This window comes from Ixodes scapularis, unplaced genomic scaffold (assembly GCF_016920785.2).
Source record: "Ixodes scapularis isolate PalLabHiFi unplaced genomic scaffold, ASM1692078v2 PGA_scaffold12__126_contigs__length_90152505, whole genome shotgun sequence".
Classification (NCBI taxonomy): domain Eukaryota; kingdom Metazoa; phylum Arthropoda; class Arachnida; order Ixodida; family Ixodidae; genus Ixodes; species Ixodes scapularis.
Window position 1 is genome coordinate 36,824,361 of NW_024609838.1, and position 27,658 is coordinate 36,852,018.

Genomic DNA, 27,658 nt, shown 5'->3' on the forward strand with positions numbered 1-27,658 from the left:
GCGCAGTAATCTAAGCAAGTAACGACTGTAGTCGTACGTACGGCTTCTCCGCCAATGTGTTTGCTGTAGCCGTATTTGACGCATGTACCGCGCAAACAACAGTGGCCCTCGAAGTTCGCTCGATATTTGCCGGGTCCGGAAATGATTCGAGTGGCGCATGGCGTCGCGTCGTTCCCGCTGTAGTCTTCCGACAACCCTTGGTACATAATCCTTCGCCAGAAGCGCACGCCCTGATCGAACAGCGCTTCCGCGGGTAGGTCCGAGTAGCGCAGCCTTGCGACGTTGTTTTGTCTCAAGTTAAAAGAGGGCACCCGTTTTTATTTTTGCTAGTACCGGTTGCAGCCTTCGAGCACTCGCGTGTCGCACTTCGAGTGTTAGCCGCCTATGCGCGCATTCTACCACACGGATAGTTAGGATAATATTGTATAATCTATTGTAAATTTGAAGTCACTTGCACTACGCAAGGTGTGGCAAGTCCTGAGTACCTTAGTTTCGCTCTGCAGCCGATGAGATTCAGACATCTGGTGATAAGAGCTCTGAAGAAGGGAACGCAAAGCAAGGAGTGTCAAGACAATAAGCCGGGCCCTGTGTTTCTAGGTGGCTATAGACGCGAGGCAGAAAGCACGTTCTGCTAAAAGTGACTCGGTAATGACATCTTTGACTCACTGAAACCTTTTTCCAACCGACAGCCATGTTTTACAAGCACGGCAAACATAAACGTTTGTCCGCTGAAAAAAAAAAGAGACGTCCAGATCAGCATTTTGGCTACCTCAGCCATAGTCAGCAGTACAGCTTGTTTACAAACTTGTCTTTTCGTGAATGCCTGGTTGCTCTCGAGGTTAAGAAAGCTGCTATCAAGATGTATTTGGTATACTATCTGAAAACAATACTCGATGCACGTTTGTCCAGTGCCCGAAGCCACGGTCTTTGACTGTTTGTGAGACGCAAGGCGTAGATAATTATGACCACGCTTATTTCTTCGCAATTCGTTCTTCGATGTTCTTGTCGGATGATGTCACAATCTCATTGGCTCTGGAGCAATAAAAACATGAACGGCACTCGCCATGCCATGCAGTTTTGAAGCTGTCAGTGACGTTAGACGTTCAAGTACCTTCGTTTCATCACTTTCACAGGAAGTACTGCTACAAGCTATAGTAGTGCTATTTCTCAACGTGTGAGGTCGGGTGCGCATGTAACTGAGAAATCCTCTCCAATATTCGATTGCTTCGATCCCTTTCCGATTGCAGAGATCGTAGGGCTTTCATCTCCGCTGTCCAGCCCAGAACCCTTCCTGCCTCACGTCGACGCGACGCGATTCGTGCTGACGAGGCCCTCTAAAGTTCGCCGGTCTTCCGTTTCTTCCGGGACCGGTCGGCGGCACCAGTTGAACGGCGAGCCAGTTCAGGGACACCAGGTGTCTTCCACGACAACGACCACAACCCGGAAATCGACGACCACCATCGAAGAACACAGCACCAGCAACACAGTCCACTTACTAAGACTGTCGTCAGCCTCACTATCGGGATCGACTTCAGCGTGTCCTGCTGAGGACGTTCCAGACCAGGGGGTCATCCGGACACACGCCGACCGGACATCGTCTGAGGCTGAAGCTGACGAAGTAGCCGATGCACCGCCTCCGACCACAGCACGAAGAAGGAGTTCTGTCGCTGTTCCAGAAGGTTCCGTCGGCTCCGGCTATCATCGAAGACTGAGCCGGGCCTCTGGCGCTGGGGACACAGCTGGAACAGAAGCTGAAGCTGACGACAAGCTAGGCCCGTCCTCCGCCCCAAGGGGGGCTCAGCGACGGCTGAGTCTTGCGGAGGCTCGTCGGAAAAGCATTGCTGAGCGCGGTGACCTGCTGGCCGTGCCGACGCCACAGCAGTTGAGAAAGCTGAGCTTTGCTGAATCTGTACGAGACGGCAGGGATACGCCTGATATAAGGTGGGTAATCCCTTTGTGCGCCTGTTTTATCGCTTCAAGATTGGCGAAGTTTGAACTAAGGTCAGACTAAAATCTTATTTTATTTATGCCATAGCCTTGACGGGACGTTTTTTTACGCGGTAGTTTTGTGGGTATTCAAATTAGAATCATTTTTTTTCATAATCAGTCCCAGATGAAAGGAACAGTTTCGAGTTAATATCGACCATACTCCAAAAATAAGTTCCCTTGTAAGCCAGCATTCAGTGGCCGCGTTTGAGTTTTGTGCGCTTCGCAATACTATTGTGTGTCTCATCTCTCTACAAGAAAAAACTCTAAATGGTTTAGGTATTCAAACGACACATTTAAGCGGGAAAAATACTGCACGCACTAACACAATACAAAAGTAATGAATTCAAAAGCTAACTTAGCCATCCGTGTATTTTAGACTGAGCATCAAATGCTTTAAATAAACACTCCCCCCCCCCCTCCCCCCCACCCAATCACAAAATTTCGTCCGCCCGTCCGTCCATGTATTTCCCGCTGCATTCAGCGGGGAAACTAAATTTGTGTTTATGTCACGTGACTTCGATTGATATCGCTAACCTGACGTAACATGATGTATACCCCAATTAAGTTTCCCCGCCAAAGTCGGTGTGGATATTGATGTCATGTGCCCTATACACCAACTCAATTTCCTCGCTAAATTTAGCGAGAAAATTTAGGTAACGTGATCTGGCGTCGCGTGACCTATTTTTACTTTCTCCGCTAGATTAAGGAGGAAATTTGAAGTTACGTCACATGACGTCACGAGACGTACGCACCAATTTAGTTTGCCTGCTAAATATCGCGGAAACGTTGACGTCATAAGACCTGATGTCACGTTACATGCTCAAATTCAATTTCCCCGCTAAATTTGGCGGGAAAATTGATGTCACGGGAATTAAACACTTTCGGTTTCCCCGCCAAATTTAGCGGCGCGTGACTGGACGACACGTGCCACATCAATCAAATTTCCCAACTCAGTCTAGGAAGAAAATCGGCCTCTTGCGACCCCGACACAACTTTAGTTTCTCCGCTAAATTTAGCGGGCAATTCGATGCCACTTAAACTATGCACACAGCTTTCTCCTTAACGTACAGGGGAAATGAATAAAAATAACAGTTCGTCACTCCCCGAAACGGCGGTTTAATACCCTCTAAATAATTTTAAACGATCGCACCTTAATACTGAATTTCACGCATTGTAGGCGTTTAGAAATAAAGGTCGCTGCCAATTTTTTTTCCCTATAAGTTAACTGAAACAGTCAGATCTGTGTAACGGCGCTTGACAGGGGAGGTATTTATTTTGCATTATGTTGGGATTTGACGTCTCTGCTATCGAAGGGATATTATTATTTTACCAATTTTAGGTTCCTAACGCTCGCCCTGCCAACGTCAATCCATGGCGAATTTCATAATGTCCGTTCAGGGTGCCGCTGTAGGAGGCAACAACGCGAGCCACCGGTTAGTTTTAAACTGATGTCTCTTCATTTTTTATTAAATAAAGTTTCGGTACTCAGAAAGCTTCGGGAACACTAAACAACACAACCGTCGTTGCTTACCGTTTACGTGTACAATCCAGGCACTCGCGGACACGCGCCAAATTCCCGTTAGCCCCCTCCTCTGAAAACAAATGCCGTACCACAAAATTCTCTGAACTCCACTCCCTCCCCCCCTCCCCGTTCCCCGCCCACGCACACACTCTGAACTCCACACACACACACACACTTCTCGACGCCCCCAGCGTGCAGTGAGCCGACCTGAAAACCCGACCAGACCGAGAACACCGTTCTATTCCCTTGCTGACATCCGAGCTTGACAATGCGGTGGAAGATACCGCCTCGTCGGGCCAATCACCAATCCATTTCTTCGTCATTTGGTTGCGCTTTCTGAGCGTGGATGTGGATGGGAGCGTGATCACATGGTCAAAAGACAGACGTATGATTGGTCCAACGAAGACGTATCTTCCACCGCACTCTCAGCCTAGTGGTGAACGGAGTAAAGTCTGCTCTCGCGTTTTGCTATTTGCGTCCCATGCGCGTCTTCACGCTCCATTTTACCTTGCGATGGACCGTAGCAGGTGCTAACGATTCGTCCCAGCCAATCTACGGTCCCGTATTTGTCACGTGACCAGTGGCGCATTTTGTGGTGGGTTCATGGCGCTGCACTGGCTAGAAGCAGTGTTGTGACGTGCCGTTACCGCAAATAAGTAACTAATTAGGTTTACTGGCTGGACTGTTAAATATTATCGCGTTACTGAGATTCATAGGGAGTGACACAATACCGTTACCGGAACGATAACGTTATTTCGTTACTTGTGAAATGTTAAAGTAGAAAAAAGAATAAAAAGCATACTGAGTTATATGAAATAAAAATACGAAAACCTAAATTAATCTTGAGGTTTCAATTTAAGGTTAAGCGATGCCGATTAAGATTATATTGTAAGGAAACCCGCAAAAATTAAGGTTTCGTTAGCTCTTAGGAGTAACTCCCAAGAACTAAGGAAACCTTACTTTTACGTTTTTCTTAAGATTTTAATGTTGTTCGGCATCGATAATCCGTGGATATGAACCTCAACAATAATTACCATTTTTGCGGATATTTATTTGATAAAACTTAATATTTATTTTAATGAAATGTGTAGATTTTTTTTTGTGCTGATTGAATTGACTGTGCCTAATTAGTATATCTTTAGATAATGCCGCAAAAAAGAAATTATTTTTTTTAACCTTTCTTGAGCGGTTTACAGGTTGAGGATTTATTTGCTTTTACGCTTGAACGACAACAAATATTAATGGAAGTAACGGGCAGCGAGTAATGTAATATTATAGACGATGCCATGAAATAGTAAAGAGAATATTTTAAGGACAGAACGAGCGGGTTGGTAGGGATAATTAAACTTGAGGAAGAAAACGAGAAGGGACAGACAAACACAAACTTCCAACTGGCAACAACATTGAATGACACCAAGAGTTTGCTCGTCTTCTCGCTTTCTCCCTCAAGTTTCTCGTTTTCTTCCTTAAGTTTAATTAAGAATATTTTACTCGTTAGTAATCTAGAAACCTAACCAATACGTTAGAATGTAGCGGAAATATGTAACGCGTTACCAGTAGCGTCGTTTCTTGAAACGCGTTACTTCCAACACTGGTTCGAAGGGTACTCGTAGCATCTACTGTGGTTCATCCTAACGTGAAAAGAGAGTATGGCTCTCCTTACCTGCACGCCAACTCGTAATGATGCAGCCTGCACCTTGGTTAGAAGAAACCAGACGGTCGTTAGGCTACGCGGAGTTCGTCGCTAGAACAGCGAACGAATTTTCTTGTTGAAGGATTCGCCAAATCCTACCGAAGCCGAAAAACAACAAGACCGAAACAAGGGGTTTGTGAGGCACAAACGAGGTGGTGGCAGGCACCGACCTCCCTTTTTTTTTTCTTGTTGTGCTGTGGTTTGGTGTTGGCTGCAGCCAGCAGTGGCGGCGGGGTCTGGTAATCCTTTCAGGATTCGGGTTTGTCCTCGCTGCTTTGTTTACGCGCGCTCCACTTAGAGCAGCAGGGCAGAGTTGCTCGACCTACGCAGACGGAAAACAAATAACAGAAAAACGGCGTGCCGTATTTAGAGTTGCTAGGGGCAACTGCGGATGAAATGCGTTTCTGTCTGGCCGGATTAGCCCTCGCCTTCTCGTTTCCTCTGTTGTTAGCGGCGAATTTTTCTTTTACGGTGTACTAGGTCGCAACTTGCTGAGGGCCAATTTCGAGCTGCCTTATATACCGGAATACGATAGTAGCAGAATAGATCAGTCGGGGATAAGTAGGACAACGCCAAAAGGACGACGAAACGAAGGAAGGTTTGTATCGTGTGATCGGTTTGAGAAGCGTTGTTGACCTCGAAGCGTTCCCAAGGGCACCAGCCGAATAGCAATCTGGGCTCAGACGTAGTTTCGTGTTCTGGTGATTCCCCGACATCTTGCTGGATTTCAGGCGCAATAAAAATAACGCTAAAAAGAAAAAAAAAAAAAAAACTTAATAGGAATCTAAGTTTGAACATTTTGCATTGACCGCACTCTACGCCGTGTTGCGTTGTATTGTGTTGCCCAACTACACATGCCGCCGGTTTTGATTGAAGTGTGACTGTGTACAGTCACTGCAAACTTAAGAAATGCAGGGCGTGACGAGTCCCAGGCATATCATTATCGCGCCTAAGCCAATGAGTTTGCGGCATCAGTCTATAAGAAAACCAATTAACCAACCACAAAGCAAGAAGCGTGAACATAATGGGACACGCCTTGCGTTTCTTAAATTGTCGGTGACTTCTTTGCAATGTTAGGAAGTACCTTAAGTACATCGTACTTAAAGCAGTACTTCAAGTAGACATAGAAAACATGTACTCATTTAAAGTACATTTTATGAGTGTCTACTCGTACTTTACTTAAAGAATTTTTTTTCTGGTAGAATACGAGGAAAGTATATCTCTCAATTTCAAAGCGCGTTCCCTAATTTTGGCGTCGTTAAATTTGTATCATAAATTGGCAACTCTGAAGAAATGCCGAGAGGGATATTTTACTCTCACTAAAGCCGCGAGCAGACGACGCACCACTCTCTTTTTATGGGGGTAGCTCGGCGTAAGTAAGCTTTCTTTATTAGTGCCCTAGGCTTTCCCAGTGCTATAGATATGTTTCGAGCTCGAATATAAGATTTCACCAACCTCTGAAGGCCCGTTCACACTTGCGACTTGGAACAGTCACTGGAGCTACTAGCGACAAGCGACTGGCGACCACCAGTGTTCACACCTGATTGAGCGATCGACGAGTCGCCAGGCTCGCTACCTACTTAACGGATGATAATCAACACATTCCCGAGTCGGCTGAACGTTTTTTTTTTTTTTTTTTTTTTTTTTTATCAAAGGCGACGGCAGAAAAAAAAAAAAGAAACTTAATGGTGCTTTGGAACGTAAAACAACGGCTATATGTGCGCTCCCTCAACCGTGATATTGTACGTACCTGCCACGCTGAAAATGTCGCCGATCTCGTTCCAGGCCTGCAGCTTTTTGTCCCGATCCCTGTGGTCGGGGTGCCGCTTATTGTAAAAAAACGGAGAGTCTTTGACAGTATTAATCAGAGCTTCTGCGGAGAACTTCATGCCAGTTACCGCCGCCGAGCGCGCGTCGCTATTTCCCGCGGGAAGCAGTGCCGGATGTAAACAAACACACGCATCACTTCCGTCGAGGCTGTGATTGGCTCCGCCGTCCAGCGACTCCTTTTTGGGACTTGAAAAAGTCGATCAGGGAGCGACTGCCCAAAACCGGTTGCTAGCGACCTGTTTTAGTCGCTCCGCGACCAAAAACCAGTCGCTAGTCGCTGGTCGCTCCAGCGACTGTCACAAGTGTAAACGGACCTTAAAAAGAAAAAAAGAAAAGCGTATCGTCTTGTGAGAACGCGCTATCGCCTTTCGAAAAGTCATCAGGTCATTTCATTTAGTGAAGTAATGGCGGCTATAAGATCAGTACAAATGAGTGCCTCGTAAGTTGATTGTGTTAAATAGATCGTCAGCAAGCGTAAAACAATCACTTGACTTTATCCAATATTCGCCGTCTTTTCTGAAAAACACTAATGCACCCCCGATTACCCCTTGGGCAATGCATAGCAGTTTTTAAAAAAAAAATACGCTATATAGAAGAATTAAAGAGCATCATGAAAGATTCTGTTTAAAAGAACTTGTCGTTACTTTGAAAGTACCTTGTATTTACTGTACTTTATTTCCAGTATATTGCACCCGGCATACTTACTACTTTACTTGAAGTAGATAGCCTCTCATTTACTTTGTTCTTTACTTCAAGTATTTTTTAGATGCACTTAAAGGGATACTGAACCGAAATTGGGATTTCGCAATATAAGACCGCGGAAGCGTTGAACGGGACGCGACGAACTCTAAAACCTCACTCTTACATCGATATCTCGAACAGATGGCCGTATTTGTTGGAAACGAAGGGCTTTATCAAGCGAGGACTCTGACGTCACGATCCGCCTGGAACAGGTGAGAACGAGGGAAAGCGGCCTCGCTTCTCTCCTCCTAGATTCGGTTCACCAGCTCGACGGAACGAAGCGGAGGGAGAGGGGATAAGAATCGTGACGTTACGTGGTTCGTCGGCCTCGTCGGTCATGTTCAATTGCGCATTTCTTTTGCAAAAGTACGGCCATCCGCTCGATATATCGATGTATGTGTAGAGTTTTTGGGTTCTGCAGCGCTCCAGCCCTGTTTTGTGAGCTCGAAATTTCGGTTCAGTATCCCTTTAACCCAACACTGCTATATTGTAAATATAGTCATGCCTCGTTAATACAGTTCATTAAAGGGGCGATGAAACGATTTTTGTACTTTGAGCAAATACCGCTTAGAACGAATCCCTGACCTTAATGGCCTATAAAACGCGTTCGTTTTTCACCATGCGCAATCGAAGTCCCAGAAAAAAAGTCATAAAAAACGAGCAGCGTTCACCGCCTCAGCTAGCAGCCAGAACAAGCGGTCACGTGATCTGGAACCGATTATATGCCGCCAAGGTTTATCGTAGTCCCGCGCAGGGGTTGGAAAGGCACAGGACACGCGCTGAGTTGAGGACACTGTTATGGTTCGGCTATTGTCGTCATTGCAGCGATTGGACACGGGCCACTACCCGAATGCTTGTCGAGCTATTGCTTATCACGAGCCCGAATCGAGTGCTGACGCAATGCCCGGGTCCAATCTCTAAGCCGCATTCAAATACCGCCACTGGGGTTCTATGCCGGCTCTGTGACCCTCACGCTACGTCATCAAGGTTTACGAAGGAGAGACTAAATGAAAACACTTGCTTTTCTCCTTGAAATTACACCGCAACAAATATATTTTTTTTTGTCAATGGGGTTGCTTGCGAGTATACTTTAGTTCACTAGTGCCAGTAAAGTCGCATAAAATGAAAAACATTCCAATCGATAATCGCTGCACCGCCCCTTTAAGATGGTTACCTCGCTATACAGACAACATTGTCGCAGTAGCAACTGGGTAAGTACACACATTTTTGTCTCGTTGTCATGCACAACTCACAAAATGAATGTTTTTTTTTTAAGAAAAGGGAAGGGGGGGGGGGGGGGCGGAGGTGTCCATATCAACGATACATCATTGTGTATCATCTTACCTAGGCAACGGTAAACGGTCCTAACGCAGCTATTCATTTTCAGACACAGACTTCTGCAATACCCTTTACGCTGTACTCACACTGGCGTTTGAACCGTGCTCGCAAAGCGGTTGCGAACGCGGTTTCATACAATTTTACGTGCGTTTCGTTATGAAAACGAGCCGATCCGTTTCGCAGTTGCGATTAGAACGCCATTCTGAAGGCACCTTTAGTCCTGACAAAAGAGCGCGTGCACGCTTGGATGTATGTTAAAGGAGCGGCCACACTGCTACTGCATCATACAAAAGACAGTTTGCAGATACGGTCTTGAGGCCTGGCTCCCCCTTGTATGACCGCCCTGTCACATTGGTCATACAAAAGCTGTCTGTCGACGTGTTTTCGAATAATACAAATATGCGAAGTAAATATTCTTCTTTAAACGTACTCTAAGCGTGTTTACACATAATTTTATCATCATGTTTGCCGCGAACACTCTTTTTTCTGTTTGATGTATCAGCAATGTGCCTGCGGATTAAAAGGGGCAGCACAGTAGAGCTCTCGAAGAGACGGAGTACCTTGTTTCTGCCTCGGCCGGTTAGCCGAGATTGAAATCTTTTGAGGTTTTTGTATGACGCGTTCTGTTCTGTAGTGGCTATTGGCTGGGAGTCGTTTTCCATTTTCTTGTTTTTGTTTCTTTTCTAAGGCTTAGATTCCGTTCAACTGCGTCTTTTGTTCCACCTTTCACTTGAGCACGGCCAAATCCTCCAGCCGTACTTGTTCTTGAAGGCTGGTCTCGCCAACTCGACAAATACGGCTGGCCCGTTAACCACACAAATTCAGCTTAATGGCTAACAAGACTATCTTCTAAAGTGACCCGCGTGTTCGAAGAAAAGTTTGTCTGTAGCCGATTTGTAAGAGTGTAACGCAAACGAAAAAAATAATTTTAACAAGGTGTGCGACGTGCCGGTGAAGAGTGTTTGTCCTTCAGTGAGAGGAGCCGTTTAGAACACGAGGACAAAAACAAAAGTTTTTTAACTTCGCATTATGTGATGTTTTTAACTTTTGGAAGAAAATGTAGGATTTTTTTTTTTTTAATAATCTAACGTTTTTACCACAGCCGTTTAAAAGAGCTGCGCAACAATTTCAGTACATGCTTAAATAATTCGGGAGTTGGTGTCCCGACTTCTCGAAAGTAAAGAACAAAAAACCGCTTTTTCCTGCATGTCCTAGTTTTTATTTTAAAACTTGACAAAGATTGAGGTTTTCGGGACCTCTCAACTCCTTCACCATCTTCCGAGTCACGTGCGCTGTGACGTAAATGGGGGACGCGCGGGGTTCCGGTGAATCTCTCTCTCCAGAGCCATCAGTGAGCAAGGAGAACTCACCCGCTCGCGACCACGTGACCACGTGCTGGCGCACCAGGCCATCCCCGTCCGGCTCTGCCCCCGTCTAAAGTCACTGGATCCTGGGAAAGTAGAGCCATTGCCTTCCTTACCTGCTAGCCGGACACAAAAGGATACTAACATATACAGACGACCAAAACCTTGCAAGGCGATTGGCTACGTTGCTATGGAAATCGCCATCTTGGTCCATTTAAATCTTCGAAGCTTTCAAGGGGTCGTTCTAAACCAGTCGCGCCAAGATCACCATGGAGCATCATCGCACTGGAAGCGTTCCTCTTCAATATAAGAGTCGTTGGCACTTCGTATGCGATCAACTTATTAATCAGGCCCATCTCCATGGATCTCTTACAATTATATTGTTCTTCTTGCGCATTTCAAGACACTAAACTTATTTTTCAGTGCCTCCAAGCACCGACACAGTATCTGGTGGTGGTACGAAAGTGTACGCCTATTTCGCCGGTGTGTGGTTAGCAAAATCTCGGTATACAAAAAATGACTCAATAAAGCTACCCGTCACCAGCTAATCTAGATAGGCTCACCAAGGACGGAGGGGTCAAGGAGAATTTGCTCATTTCATGAACCAAGATGGCTACCACACGCGGACCTTCGCGTTACTTTCCCAGGATCTAGTGACTTTACCCCGGTCCCCCTCTGGCTTCTGGCGGCTGTTTGCGCTAACAGATAGAGCTGACGGTTTTGTGGACCTCGGGTAAATGGCGTCACTAAAACTCCGTACAATCAAAGTTTTGTTTATGATACCAGGTTTTTGAAGCATTTATATGTATGTTGAAACGACAGGGTTTTAGAAAACATTACCTTTTATCAAGGAGGTATTTGCACAGCTTCCTGTCCTTTTACAAGTACCCCATTGATGTCATGCCGCGTGCTTTTCGTGGCCGCCGTCGGGTCGGGAAATATTCTAATTTTTGCCTCGTGATTACGCGGCGTAATGGCAGGATTTCGAAGGGGAGATGTGTTTTCTGACCTTTGTGACAAGATAAACAGTGTCAAAAGTACAAGATGCAAATTCGTTCAACGTTAAAATCGTTGCACAGCTCCTTTAGACTGCGAGAGTTTGGCCCTCTTAAGGAGATTTTGACACCCTGGAAAATACAGCAGCGTAGTCTGACAACCGGGGATGACTACTTCCGTTTGTCATTTTGTTGCTCTGACTTATAGGAACTCTATGCGATATCTCAGAAATAAACAAGACAAACAAGTAACGCCATTTTGTGTTATCGCAAAATCCGCTGGTTCTAGCGGGAAACAAGTTTCGCTGATTGGCCAAACTGTTTCAGTATAAACGGCTCTGGGCTTTAGTATAAGGACTAATGTCTCTTTTGTAAAGTCTTGGTGGACCTCCGCTGGTTTAGATAAGTTTTATGGTCAAGTCCATTGTTGCATTGTACGGCGATAAACCATGCAATACTAATGTCTCTTTTGTAAAGTCTTGGTGGACCTCCGCTGGTTTAGTTAAGTTTTATGGTCAAGTCCATTGTTGCATTGTACGGCGATAAACGATGCAATAGACCCTTTTAAGAATTCAGTTTGGCCACTTTGATCATTATCATAATCTGAGAAATGACATGTGTGCTATATAAATAGTGGCCTTCTGCTTATTGATGAAGGAAGATGCTGAAGATACTCCTAAACGGATAATTAGATGCCTATATAATCTTGACGTTAGCGCGACGTGAAGTAGAAATTGAATGCAAGAACCATATAAGCGGTAATTTCTAACTCGGGCTTAGTCAGTCTGTTGCTAGCACACAATTGGCTTCAAAGCCCTTTGATGTATAGAACTTTATAAAGTTCTGACTGGTTTAATCTTTTTCGCCATCGACACTGAAAGAGATTGAAAAAGAACTGTACAGTGGAGCACACATTCTCGTTTACCGTTGACTTGCGAAAGTGACGGTGCCCCATAAAATACTGCCGACCACAGGTTCATTGCCGCCATTAGTACGGTAAAAGTGAAACTGCCATTTGAGTCACCAGATGGCACTGAATTTCGGAAAATTTCTAGTGGTTGTCTTGTCAAAAACTGACCAAATCTGGACGGTTTCTCTTCGTGTTGTCACGAATGACAAAGGATGAAGCGGGGAATAACTGGTGAAACTAAACGTCCAAGCGGGGCGAACTTGTTCCCAAAACAAAAACAGAGAGAGGTACAGGCGTCGCGGCCGTCGAAGGCGGGGTGGCGGCTGGACCGAGCGCTGCCGAAGCACCGCCTACGGTTCGCCACACGGACTCCCTTATGTACACGCGGGGGTTTCTGGAACAGTCGGCGAAGTTCGGCGCATAGAACATTCGGAGTTCGAATAAGCAACATATTTGTCGAATACACCAGAACGCGACATTTACAGAAATAACATAAAAATGCGTCCGCTTCCAGGCATTGAACCTCGGCCCTTTGCGTGGGAGCCGAGCACGATACCCATCCTGCCACGGGCGCGCTGCCTACTTGGCTAGCTGCGCGCCGCGCGGCAGTATTACTTTATGCAAAATCGGCATGCATTTTTTTTTCTTTAACTGAGTTTTCTAGTTGCTTCAAAACTCCGGATCAATTGAACTCGTGTTTTTAAAAACACACACGCACACACATAGAGAAACACACATACAAAAAAGGAACGCGATAGCGGTCTTGCAGCTCTCAAATGTTAACAACGTCGATGAAGTGCAGATGGATTTTCTGTCGAGATCGCGGAGCACAGCACATGTTCTTTTGCTTGTGTCTTTCATTTAAAAAGACGTCGATTTTATATCGAGTGGCAGCCGTGGACGGAATTGCCTGATCCATTCGGGAATGACCCATTTCTTTCCGCTCTAATGACTCGGACGGAACGACCCATCCATTAATATTAATCGAGATTTCCGAGGGAGCAAGGAAAAGAGAAAGAAAGAAAAAGGGATTGAGAATGATAAGGAGAGAGAGAGAGAGAGGAAGAAAATAAAGAGAGAGAGAGAGAGGAAACAGACCTTCTTCAATTTTTGTTTTCAATTGGTTGAACCATATAGAGGTAATGTTATCTCAAAACGTGATGAGTTCGAATGATAGCAGAAAAAAGCCACTTTGCTTCCAAACGCAATTTTTTTTTTGTGCTTTGAGATTGTGGTTGTCATCACAAACTTTTGAAATGAAACTGGGAGAAGAGGTACATATTTTTGTAATTCAATTTTAGGATCTCCCTTTTTAGCGCAGTGCGTGTCATTAATTCTGCTGATAGAGGGCGCATAAGTAGTTGTTTTGACTACTGCTTCGTCGTAAACCGAGGACAGTAATGCTCCCCCTTTTTTTTTTTGTTGGTGTTATGATAATCCCCTAATTTATGATGGCAAATGCCTCCAGGCGGTGCTCCAGTCTTTGACGTGCCAGAGAACTTCCGGTTTATAGAAAAAGAACGAACAAAAGCTCACCCTGACACCACTGCTTGAAACGTCGACGAAGCGGTAAACCACAGATCCTCCGCGTTAACGCCAAAATAACGAAGGAAAAGTAATTGGTTTGCTCTGCATGTTCCAACAGCTTTGATGGAGATACGCCACGACGGATAACCGGTCGATGAGAAATTTAGCCAGTGCAGTACAACCGCTAACCTGGGATTTTTAACGTGCATCACGCAGTGGTGATTACACGAACGCGTGCCGTTACGAAACTCATCCAGATCGAGACGGGCGGGGGCGGTGGGGAATTGAACTCAGGAGGTTCTCAGCGCAAGCTTTCGCTCCACGCTCCGAGCTGAGACGCGTCAGCCCACTCGGCCACTTCCTCCCAAGAAGGAGCGCGAGGTCTGTTCAAATTTATTCGGATATTCTTGTAAACGAACTTGCCTCCTCCAAGATGTAATATTGTACAGCCGAAGGCCCTCGGTAAACCTACTACTATGTTTTTCGTGTACCATTTATGCTTTCTAGCACTGCTGACATGAGCAACCTCGACACGCTTGCAATGGCGGAGCGATCGGAAGTAGCTTGGGACGCAAATCGTTTGTTCATTTTTGTAAACAGGAAAAAGGTTCCTGAGTACGTCGCAGTGTGGTGCTTTTGCAACGTGCAAAAAAAAAAAAAAAAGATATACCTCTACCAAAAAAGTTTTTTGCTAAAGTCAAAATACACGGTATTTGTTGGAGACATTATGACGGAATAATCTGCGGGCACGTACGAAGCATGTTTCAAGCGTGTTGGCTTCATACATGTGTATGCTTCTAACAAGTCTGCAGACAGTTTTTTTATCACTAATGTGACTAGACCGACTGTGTTTTGTATGCATACTGTGTTTTGTATGATAGAAGAGCAGAGCGACCGCAATTTTAACTCTTCATGTTGGGGTATTTAGCTTTTTGCTTCCCATTTTTCAACGCGAGGATTTGGCGTTGTAATGCGGAATAATTCCCACGCATTTAGAGCAGTAGAGACGTGAGTATAGGACTGCCACCATTTACCTCGCTTTCAGAGCCCCAGACAAACTAAATTATACGCATTTGTTTTTTATTTGGAGAGTAGAGCGCTTTATACCCATATACCATACGTGCCTTTACAGCGGTCTTCGGCTTAGGAATATTTTAACGGCCAATGTGGCAGGATGTTTAAGTTTGTCTACACTCAAAATGGAGGACGAAAAGTTGCTTCTGTTGCTTCAATGACAACCTAACAAACGCGTGTATATAATTATCTTATATTAAGATGTCTATAGTCAATGCCAACCTAAAAAACGCAGGCACCCAACCATCTTTAGGTCGCTCTGCAGCCAATGAGATTGCTGCGTGACCTGAGAAGAACGCAGAAAAAACAAAGTGCTAACCTAGAAGCGTGGGCATTATCAGCCCCGTCCTGCTATTCTTAAGTTTCCATTGACCATACACTGAGTTATAAATAGACCTTTTCGAAAACCTGTGACCTTGCGGGCGCCATTTCGACGCTTTTTAATAATAAGATGTCTATAGCACGTAGGGGATTGTCGCCTTGGGCGGAATATTGCTGGTCTAAGGGTTTAAGGCAGCGAAGGGGGGGGGGGGGGGGGGGGGGGGGACGACCAAAAGGAGTCCGTGTCGTCTTGGCTTGTGTCAACCCTGTATTCATTTTAGTTCACACGCAGGAAATGCCTGCACCCTTAAATCACCTTATCGTAGGGCTGTACTCTACGGTTAGTACCGCTACACCCTTAGGATGATGGTGAGCACCTAAAAAAGGAATGCTGGCGATGTCAGCAGCCTCCTAGAAATCCTTTTTACGGGAAACAAGTTTAAAAGTACAAGCACCACACGCAGTTTTCGCATGCACAGAAACAAAAAATGAAGAGGCAATGGGTGACGCACGAGAGAGGAATTAAGACCCTGCTGATTCCTCCACCGCCTTAAGCACTCACCAAGTGAAAGATTCTCGTTCGTAGGTGACCGTGTCCGCAATTAGGAAGGCCACAGGTATGTGGCTTTGTTTTTGTTAATATTTTGCGTGTAAGTGGTGTAGCTCAGAGTAAATATTATTGAACCAAATTGAACAGGCAAAAATTATTCGAGATAATCACTTAAATAGCCTTGGCTTAAACATTTCTCAGTGCGGCAGATAACATCCTCTAAAAACGTTGTACGCCTTATATCATAGCTCCCTTTTCTAGAATATTTTCATACTACTCGAAGATGCTCAGAAGGTGCTGAATGCAACAACTCTCAACGCGGCGAACACCCTTTAAAAAGGGTGTTCACCTCATTTTACTATAGCTTTCTTTTCTACATCATCTTTGCTACCGTTCGGTTGCCCTTCGATAATACCCTTCGATCGTTCCTCTCCCGTGCGTCACTCATGCTTTGAATCAAAATAAGAGTGGTGACTGGGTGTGGTCATGTGTTAAGTCTCTGAAACAGGGTTTTCAAACCCTTAGGGGCGTAAAATACCTTAGTGTGCAGAAATATGATGAATAATAATGTGTGGATCGTGTCGTTTCCGGGACAGACGAAGCGAACCGATTCGATCGCGGAGAAGCGCATCGGCTCGGCGCAACGGTTGACACTGTCACGCTGCGCAATATGAGCTTGCTCAAGTCCTGAGACCTTCTGGAACGGTCTACTACGTGACGCATTTTTGAACGAAAACCGTGTCGCGTCGCGCATTCGAGCAGTGTAACCATGGCAACAGCCGCGGACGCTGTGAGGTGGGCAGATGCAGCGTCGCCCTGCCAGTGCGACAGCGACGGTTGCTATGGTTACACCGCCCAGCGCAGCGAGGCGACGCGGTTTTCGCTGGTATGTGTTTCACGCTTACCAGCACGCACTCGCGTTCGCATGAAAACAAGCTTATGGTATTGGGTGGGAGAGCAAGTGCGCATTTCCAACTCTGCGCTGACGTAAAGTCCGTTCCAAAATGCAGACTTGTGAGAAGGGTCGCTCAGATTTTACAACGGGCACCAAATGCCGCAATTCCACGCGCTGCATACGGGCCAAAGTTGACCACTCCGAAAGTCGAATACCCCGCTTCGAAAACTTGTATACATTTATTCATTTATCGTATAAATTGTGGACCACGGAACTGAGTGTTTTTGTAGAGCGCAGCTCTAAAGCGCCCGTTTCCGGGTTGAGCGGCGACGGCGTAACCGCGCGCGTTGCATTATGGGACGTCATAGTTTCCCCGCTAAATTTAGCGGGGAAGCTAATTTTGTGGTGAAGCGGTGTGACGAAAATTTTACCGCTAACTTTAACGGAGAAACTTAACCCGATAAATATAGCGGGTTCAGTTTCCCCGGTAACTTTATCAGGAAAATTTCCCCGCTAAAATTAGCGGGTTAAGTTTCCCTGCAAAATTTAGTGACGAAATTGACGCCACCTGACCTCAACACCAATTCAGTTTTCCTGCTAAATTTAGCGGGGAAAAGGACGTCACGACCTCGTGTAACATCACCCTGGAACAAATTCAGCGGCAGGAGGAGAGGAGGATGGAAAGGGCGAGAAGGAGGGAAGGAGGAGGTGAGGAGGAAGAGGAGGGGAGGAGAAGGGGAGAGGAGGAGAAGGGAGGAGGAAGAGGAGAGGTGGAGCGTAGCAGGAGGAGGAGAGGGGGAGGGGAGGGTACGGAGGAGGAGGAAAGGCATACTCTCCCCTCCGTACCCTCCCCACCTCCTCCTCCTCAAGTGCCGCGCTCTAGTTTCGCATTACAACGATTTGTAAACTTCTCTAATTTTTTTCTTTCACTCTATATTAGACAATGAGCACGTGATGTTAACGAAGAACAACAGGACTTCATTTGAGGGGTTAAAAGAACCTTGGATATTTTTATCTCATGCTCGTCATTTGAAAAGTACTCAGGTCGAGTGGGATTATAACTAAACCTTGATGAATGAGGGCCCGCAATGAGGGCAGACTGTACACATAGAAAGTTTGTTGATATGGTCAAAGTTCCTAGCGCCTATGTCATTCAGCGAGATCACTTTGATATTGCTTTGCGTTTGCATAGCTTAGATTGAAAATTACGCTGAGCTGCGTGAATGGACGTCAGTGATTATAAATGTTTGATCTGATCGCTCTCGAAAAGTACGCGAATCTTTTGTTGATAGAGGTTGAAAACTTACCATTTGGTATTCTAGACATTTAAACTAACTTTGGAGCAATGATCTACGAGCTCTGCTAAACCTGAACCCTAATCTCCATAGAACTATAGTAACATATGCGAAGGTTTATTACTCTAGTTATTTCATGGTGACGCTGGAAGGCAGGTTTGGTTATTTGTGACAGCAGTAGACCAACAAAATACGTGGCTGTGTTTTTGGTTAGCTATTTTGTATATGGGCGCTCAAACCTTGCTTTAGCGCAGCGCTAATTCGGCATTTCTTTGTAGGTGGCCATTTAAAAAAATTAGGTTATCAATTTTTAAATATAGCTTGTTCGAGGAGTTGTTTAAATTGACAGAACACCGCATTGCTTGTGGCCGTGTTGTTACCCAAGAAATATTAATTTTTCTGGCGTAGAAAAAGCAAACATAAATAGGCATGGATTATGCCAGTCCCCCTTTTTTGCGCAGAAATTTCCGATTTGCACTCGGCGATCGCCTGGCGTCCGATATATATATATATATATATATCTTTTTATTTGAATATCAGTAGGAACATAGGAAAGTGTCACTGTCACAAGCATATTGCATCTGTTTAGGGAAATATGTGAATAGTGATTAGAGACACTGTCAGACAAACATTTTCGTGGCTTAGTGGACTGGAAAAGCTATCGCTTCAGGAAGCTCACCGGCACATACGACAATTTCTATGGCAACGTGCATGGCGTGGGCAGTTTCCTTACATTTGTCATTGGTTTTCTTAAAATTTTATCTCGGGTCATATAATAAATCAGTGGCCGCTTTTAGACTAACTGATGAATACTCGTTCAACGTGACGAGGGTGAAATCGTGCAGTTGTCACGTTACGTTTCTTCAGCGTTGTAGGTGTTACCAAAAAAAAAAAAAAGTGTCGAAATATGTTTCTCGTTACTTTCAAATAAAAGAAACGCGTTACCGACCTACGCTACCTCAAAACGCAAAAGGAACGCGTTACAGTTAACGTTACGGTTAAAAGGAAGACACGACACTTTTGTGTTGCTTTTTATTTAAGAATTAAAACGCTTTACGGGTTTTACTTTCGATGTCGGCATAAGCGCGATATTTTAAGGACGTGTGAGTGTTTGCGGGAGAATAATGAGGCAAGATGTTGAATTTATAAGGTTCGAGTGCAAAAAATGTGTGACTTGGCGCCTAAAAATGCAGAAAATAAACATGAAGCGCACTTCTTTTATTAAGTTGTGGGAAAAAGCTGTGACGAGTAACATAACCACGTTAGCCGTTTCTCGAAATAAATCATGCTGAGTACGTTACCCGTTACTGTTTTGGAAAAGTAACGAGTAAGTAACACGTTACCCGTAACGCCGTTACTTGTAACGCGTTACCGCCAACACAGCCATTTTCCAGACTGAGTACTTACGGTGATTCACGACGTGTTCGAGTTTTGCCCGACGAGAGTCACCGAGAGCTTAAAAAGTGCAGAGCGTGGCGACAACCGAGCACCTTATCGTCTCTTCGCGGCCAATCAGATGGCTTCATTGGCCGATACGAACGTGAAGAACCAACCACGAACCAGGAAGCGTCAACATAATAAGCCAGAACCTTTGTTTTATAAGCTGTCGGTGATTACACCTGTTGCTAAAGGAAAGCGTCCCGAATCTGCAGCACTCAGATGTACTTTGGCACTGAAAAAAGTGAAGGCCACGTTCAATCATATTTTAGTAGCCGGGCACGACGCTGGGTGCGCTATTTAGAGGTGACTTTAGAGGCCATCGTAGTCGTCACCTTCAAGAGCAGAAGACCTTAGTGCGAAAATTTGAGGTGTCACGGGCCAGCATCTTTACGGGAATCGCTAGAAAAAAAATGTATTTGGAACATTTGGAGCAAACACCATTTGGAATCCTGGCTCATGTAAACTTTGCTTTCTGATGGTGTGACGTTCGGTTATTGCGACTTTAGTTTGTCGGGGTTTTGCTAAGAGGTACCGTCAAAACCAGTTTTTGCGCCTGCTTAAGTGCTAATGAACGATGTTAATCTGAAAATTTGTTTAAAGCGTCATCAAAACCACTGTGTTTTGCAGTTAACATATTACTGACAGCTTGCGATTTACTTCCAGGCCAGTCCTGCATTACATATGTATTAAATGTACTCTGTGATGTCACGACTTTCGTTTGTAGGGACTTCGGTTGAAAAATTCTCTGTGGTACTGCCGAAAGCAGTCCTACGTATGCGTAACTGTTGGTAAACGATGTTGATCTGCAACCTTAGTTCAAGTGTCATGGGAACCCTAATGTTCTGCAGATGACGTATCACTTTCGGGGTGTGATATTCTTTTCTTTGGCCAAGCGTGCGTCACATGTGAATGAAATTTATTTCGTTACGTCACAACTTTGGATTGTAACGCCAATTAGAGAGTTTTACAATAGCAAGCCCCAGCGCTTTGGGTCCCCCGAGCAGCTTGGGGCCTCGTATTGCGCAAGCATTCTACGCATGCGCAGTGAGATGCCCCAAGCTGGTCAGGGGAGCATAGGCATTGGAGCCCCCTGCTTTAAAGGGTAACTGCAAAGAAAAAAATGTTTTTTTTTTAATAGCCTAATTGGGACAAGCATGTCAAAAAACAATTTTTCCGCGAGAAAAAACATTTTTTACAGAAATATTTATTGCGTGAGACTCGTTTTAGTTTGCGGCTATTTCGTCCGTTTTAAATCGCGCGCCACGAAGTTGTGATTATGTGACGTCAATCCCAAAAGGTTCTCATTGGCTAAGAGTTTGATTGACAGCTTAGATCTTGGTTGTTAAACCTTTGTTATATGTTGCAATTTCCTTTTGAGCGGCATATTTTTACGTTTAAAGAATAACCCATGTGTTGAGAGTTATTATTCTTTACAAAAGGTTTACAAGACGGGCACTTCCGTTTGGATTCATACAAACAAAAGCTTCGCGGCTTCGCCATTCTTTCATGGCCGCCAAAGTCTCTGCTCCCGCCTGTCTCGCCTACCTCGACTAATCGTTTCGCCGAAGTGATCAGTGTTTCGTCGTTTCGTGCTGACCCAGGTACTTCTTGAAGTGAAGTAGTGTGTGTTTAGCAGCTGTCGCAGGTGGTAGTGATATATAGGAAGCGACGCGGGGTTTTGGCTTTCATAGCGCGGTTCTTTAGTTTTCCTCTTTGCTTGCTTAGCGTGCTTTTTTTTTTTGTTGTTTGTTTTGCTTGTTTGCGCGTGCAAATGCTGACTTTTCTGAGATGTCAGATGCGTGATCCCGACAGTGAGCCTTCCAGCAGCCATGTCGCCCCGAAAGGAATGCTATTGGGCTGGAGGCAATCGGGCGTTCGCGTAGCGACCAACGTGTCTAGTTACGTTCTCGTCATATCGCTCTGGAGGCCGTCGAGATTCGCCCCGTGTGCACCTAACGTCCGCGACAAAAGAGAAAATAAAAAAGCACTATGTCCACTACGTAAAAATGGTCTCAGTTCATGGATCTGTAGGCAGGTACGAAATCGTGCCCAAATTTATTCACACCGCACGATGCAACACGTCGCTGTGCAAACGCAGTCCAACACGAAGCATAAAAACGGCAGATTTAGGACAACAATTCGGAGTCCATTGTTCAATTAAAACGACGTAATTTTGTTGAAAACGCCCGCAGCTTTTTACTCACGGTATCCGTCGGGAAACTTCCACATTTTGAAACAACGAGGCAGATTTACTTTTAAAAACGCTCCCAGCGTCCTCCCGGACCAGTTTGACTGGATCAGCTGACGACGACGGGACTTATCTGGTTGAACGTCAACCCCACAACAACCAATTTGCGCTCCGTGTTAGCACCGCATTACACACAGCACAAACGTTTCAGCACTGTCGCATCGCCGTGTTACACCAAACAGAACGAGATCGCCGAAACCAACGCAGCGCTGTCGTGAACCTTGGCTTGTGGTTGCGCACTCGTGGATTCTGTGACTCCCTTCGCTTTCAAAGCGCGCACGACGATTACGAACGATACCTTCCGTCTTCCGGGAACATCACAGGGGCACTTCTCCGGTCACGGCTTCGCTACATGTGCTCGCAAACCGCGTCAAACCAAAACAACCAAAACAATACCGCGGCCTGGCGTAGTTGCCAGATCTTGCCGGAAGTCGAGACGCTGCGTCGTTCAACGGTTCAACTCCGCAACGCAAGGAGAGTGAGGGGCGGGGCGTACTCCTCTTCCGCGGGGGTCGAAAGAGCGGGAGTTTCAAACGTGGAGAGGTTCTCACTCTACTAAATTACGTCCTGTGGCGTAAATATTGATAAAAAAAATCATTTCTTTCGCGGAACATTTGTTTTGTGACATGCTTGTCCCAATTAGGCTGTTTAAAAAAAAACTTTTTTTTCTTTGCAGTTACCCTTTAAGATTCTACATTTTTATAAGAACTCTTTCTCGTACTGCTGGAAGCAGAGTCTTGCACATGCCTAACTGTTACTAAACGTTATCTACGTAGAATTATCTTTTTAAGTCAGAGTAAAGGCGTGATATTTTGCAGTTGACTTATAACGATCACTGACTGATTTCCTTTCAGACTCAAAGAGCAACCGGAGAGTGGGGGTCCGCAGGATATCGAAGGGGAGAGCGCACAAGCGAAGAGACGCAGTCGCGACGAATCGGCATCGAGCCGAACGACCAATCGCGACGCCGGATCCGAAGACAAAGCGGAAGTCGAACCTGACGTTACTGAACCAGAAGTCGAACCACTAGTCGAACCGGAAGTAGAGAGGGAGACGCAGGAATCCGCGAATCAAGACGAACGGCTAGAAGATTCGAACAAAGTCGAAGTCGGAGCCGAAAACCAGGAAAGCGCGTTACTTTCTGGCGTTATTGATAGCGGAGATGCCGACGGTGAACCTGGGCTAGAGCCCGGTGACAAACTCGCGTCTGAACCAGAAAACAAGGTAGCCGACGAAAGTGGAGTCGCGTCGGTAGGTAACGAAGTCGCGAACGCCGCCACCGGGTACGACCGGAAGTCAAAGAAGAAAGGTGACAAAGGTACCAGAAGAAGTAAGTATCAGGGCGGAACGCGGGTATCTGGTGCTAAAGCCGGCCAGGGCGACACAACGAGCTTGGCCGGCATGAGCCGCAGGGCTACGGGCCGCGGTGGCAAGGACGTGGTTATCGAGAAGGCCAAGGTCCGTCTTTTACCAGGACGACCCTCTGGTCAAGACTCTGCTGCGGTCAGGACTGAGGTAGACGAGATCAAGGAGTATGTCCGAGGCGACCGCGGCCACAAGAGACACCTAGATTCTTCTCGAAGAAGTGTTGGAGTCGTGGACACTGCGAAGAGGGTGACTGAGAGCTATCGGAAGAGCGACACGGCTAAGAGGCTGTCGAAGAACGAAAAACTTGAGGTGGAAGTGTTTGTGACAGAGCTTGGTGATTCGGGTACTCAAACGCTTGATCCTGGTAGTGATGGGGCCCTTCTGAAAGGACATGGGTCGTCGAAGGGCGACGGTGGTGGTGCTAGTCAAAAGTCTAGAGGTCAACATTCGGTGGGAAACACGAAGGGTGGTGTTGGGTTAACTGAGAGAGAGGGCGCTTCTATTCCTAGTGTTCAGCGATTGGTTGCGGCCACAGGGAGTGTTGTAGCGGATGGGCTTTCTGAGACAGCCCCTGGAACAGAAAGCGGTAATGTTGAAGGCGGCGGTTCAAATAACCACATCGATAGAGAAGATGCAGGGGAGGGGAATATTGAAGTAGAGGCTGCAGATGAGGGTCAGGACGTCAAGCAGAGCAGTCTGGAGACCACTACTGGAGAGAGCGCTGCTGGAAATCTTTCGGCTGATGACGAACGCTCTGAAGATGAAGCTGTGAGGTCGCACAGTGCGTCACAAGCCCTGGGTGATTCGGCAAAGCCTGTTAAGGATAACGAAAATAATTCCGGGGAAGCTAACGTTTTCAAAGAAAGTGAAATAGAATCTTCAGTAGCGGAGCTGCAAGGTTCATCGGGATTTCCAGAAGCTGCTGGTCGTACTCTTGAGAAAAGCGAGAGTAGATCCGAAGATGACATAATGCTGAACGAAGATGAGAATGATCCTGCTGCAGTGGGTATTGGAGAAACAGGTCCTGACGCCGAAAACGATGAAGCACCAGGAGACGAGCCTACTGGTTTAGTTGAGGAGCAGCCTGCGATGTTGGATGCCGAAGATGGACATGAGGCGACACATAAAAATGTTACTACCGTTTTGGATGATGTTGATGATCAAAGTGCCGTTCAGAAGAATGATGCTGAGAATTCACACGAAAATAAAACCAGTGAAGTACAAGGTGGATCTGCCGAAGACCAAATTCAAGTAACAGATGCAGAACTCAAACAACACGACGATATGACAACGCCCAATTTAGAAGATTCTGACGGCCAGGAGAAAAATCGGGTTGGAACCCCTGCTGAGGAAGACATAACTCATCAAAATGTTCAGAAAGCAGAAGATTCTCAATTCACAAGCGACGGAATAGTAGTAATGGATACAAATATCATAGATAACGAAGATGAAGGCAAGGAAGAACTAGAGAGAGGCATTTCTTCAGATGATAAGCTAGACCCTCATAATGAAGAGTCTTCTTCTAAAGATAAAAATGATTTGGAAAGTTCAGTCAATGCAGAGGAGCCACGAAATCTCGGCAGTAACGCTGACGAAACACCATCTCTAAACGATTCAATCGCTCCTACCCAGAATTTTACTGAACAACTCGATCCTACAAGCGGTTCACCAACACATGTCGACGTGAGAAATTTTACAGATACAATAACAGATGAACAGGTATCTCAACCAGAAGCAGTAGTTTCTGATGATTTACACTCCGAAACATCTCCAAAAGAAGATGTAGAGAAGGGCGTCTTTTGCGACGACAGAATTTCTTTTGGCACTGACGACGCGGAAACCAATAATGCTGCTGCTGATCAGATTGAGCTTGCTTCCAGCGATGGTGACCAAGAGGATAAAAATTTGAGAACAGGAAATCACAATGACGAGGATACAAACATAGTTGCTTCTGAAGGCGAGGCAGCTCAAAACAAAAATACAAAAGACTTGGCAGGAACAAATGTAGGCATAGGAGGCGAGCAAGTGGAAACTGACGCGGACACGACAGGCGCCGAAGACTCTTTGGTTACTGAAGAGAATAAGTTAGCTAAGTCATTCTCTCAGGACCAGGAGCCTTCATATCTGGCTAATATGATAGCTTCGACAGAACATTCGACTGATAGCGGTGCTGATGAATCGCCTGAAATTGTGGATGTGGCCAAAGAAGGCGGCAGCCAGACTTTAGCTGATGGTGGGAATATCACGACTCTTGGCGAAAGCCAAGTGACTGCTGATGATATTTCTGCAGAACATTTAGAAGAACGTGTTGCTGAAGAGCTTGTTATGCCTCAAGACAAGAATATGTTATATAAAGTGAATGAGAGAACTTCTAAAAACCCTGACCGCCTTGCAGTAGATGATGGTGAAAACACAGAGTCTGGAGAGGACAGTGTGCCAAATAACAATGAAAATAATGGGAATGAGGATGTTCTAATCCCGGATGAGCTTAAACCTCAAACTGAGGAAAAAAATGCAGTGAATCTCCCAAATAATGAACAATGCAATGATCTTGAAGCTCTTTCGCCTTCATTAGAAAACTCAGCTACAAACGATCAACCAGACAATAGTGACAAAGGGGAAGTCGTTGCGCAAAGTGAACATACTGACAGCGACATTCTGTTGAAGGATCAGGATGATTCCAGTGGAAACCCGACTTCAGACCCTGCCAGCAATATTGAGAACACAGAGGCGCAACCTGAAGGGGATGAAGCCACTGCTGTGATCGGAGAAGGTAGTAGCGGCATCGATAATGTTGAAGACAACCATGGGAGTATAACCAGACCTGCCTCTGCCAAGAGTGCTGCACAAGATGACATTGACAGAAATGAAGTATCTGTTTCAATAAAAGAAGGTGACCCTGACGGTGTTAACTTTTTGAGTGATGAAGATCCCCGCCTTTTGTCCGCGAAACCTGATGCAGACGGGACTACAGACTTGGAAGCACATAAAGCTGAAGATGGCTTGTACGACCCTGAACAAGGCATAAAAGAAAGCCAGGAATCGCATGAAGAAGCGTTTGCCAACACAAACCTCACCGGCTTACCTAGTGGACAGGAGCCCTCCACTACAGAAGAAGCTTCTCGAACCGAAGAGGATAGCGCATACGTCGACGGCACCAGCACAACCACACCGTCACCAGCGGTCAGTCGGGCTGATGTTATTTCACCCAAGGACATCCACGAAAGCGAAACTGCTGATGAAGGCATCTCCGTCGACGAGATGCCGCCTACCCGAGACTCCAATCGTGACGAGGAAGAGGCATCCACCGATGCTGCTTCAAGCAGCGGACGAGGCAGTCGTGGCACGGTGTCCGAAGTGCCCTTAGTCATTCACAAGCCCCAGATTCGAACCCAAAAGAACGACGCGACGGCAAAGTACAAGGTTCGACGACCAAAGGGACTGTCACTCTTCCCTCAACGATTCAAGACGTCACCTAAGGGCGCACAGAAGACTGGACAGAGCGAAGTGTCCCGTGTCACTGGAATGCGCAGGGTTCGATCTGACGGTGAGACACTCGACAAGACTGGAGGGTCCAGGACTGTGCTGACAACGCCCGGGAGTTCTGAAAAGGGGTCAAGCCTCCTGGGGAGGAATAGCCGCAGTGTTAACATGGAGGAGCAAGGACTCGTTGAGAGTAAGGCCTTTGAAACACAGCTCACCTCTTCGTGCAGGCCACTGTTAATGTCATTTGCCTGTCTGTCCTTTTTCTCCGGCCTTTTGGAATGCCGGTGTGTATATGTTTGTGTGCTCGTATGTGTTACGTTTTTAGTTTTTGCAGCATGTTTTTGTTTTTTAAATACCCACGTTTTCCATCAGATTTTCGAATTGAGAGTTTCGGAGGTAAGGTTAGTGCTATGTTATAAAACTTATAGTTATTTTTTGTTGTTTACACTCACAAATGATTTTGGCGGAGTGCGACACTTTTTCTTTATTTTTTGATCAGAAACAATTGGCGGTAATTTCGAAAATCTAGTTTGTAAATTGCGTTAGTATTTTTATTTTGCAAGAAATGTACGTTTAGCGATTGCCAGACACACTGCACAGTGCCATAAAAATTGCCGTTTGTCGTAGAATATATTAAAATAGATTGTAGTACATTGAAAGTGTAAAACAAAAAGAGGGTAGCAGTGATATTTACTTAGAATTCTGAAATGAACCTCCTTATTAATCTAATATCGACAGCTGAGAAACTTAGCTGATGTAAAAGCTTTTAGCTAAACGACGACTGCCAGTATGACTCTTTAAAATCAGTTTTTTTTTCTCAATCGGACGCTTCGAAATCGCACAATCTATATGTTAGATAAAATAGTAGATTGAAAAGAATTGTACTACTCAGGTGCTTGTTAAGATTTAACATGTCTTCAAAGCCGGACGAAGAAAAACTTAATGTTTTGAATAGAACTTATTTTAATTCTGAGAGACCCTCACATCAGCTTTCGTCCATTCACCGAATACAGCACTTGTGTTGTTACAAACAATAAAAAAAAAACAAAAAAAATAAAAGTATTGTAAGCAC

General features: G+C 45.5%; 1 protein-coding gene across 1 annotated transcript in view; it reads left to right on the plus strand.

Annotated features, from left to right (window-relative positions):
- The window catches only part of LOC121046977 (serine-rich adhesin for platelets-like), a 156,914-nt gene extending 130,269 nt beyond the window's left edge, over window positions 1-26,645 (plus strand). Inside the window, exons 6-8 of the mRNA XM_042289185.1 lie at window positions 1,248-1,941; window positions 22,587-26,523; window positions 26,634-26,645. Of these exons, the coding sequence (XP_042145119.1) occupies window positions 1,248-1,941; window positions 22,587-26,523; window positions 26,634-26,645 (4,643 nt within the window). The remainder of the gene's footprint in view (window positions 1-1,247; window positions 1,942-22,586; window positions 26,524-26,633) is intronic.
- The last annotated feature ends 1,013 nt before the right edge of the window (window positions 26,646-27,658 follow it).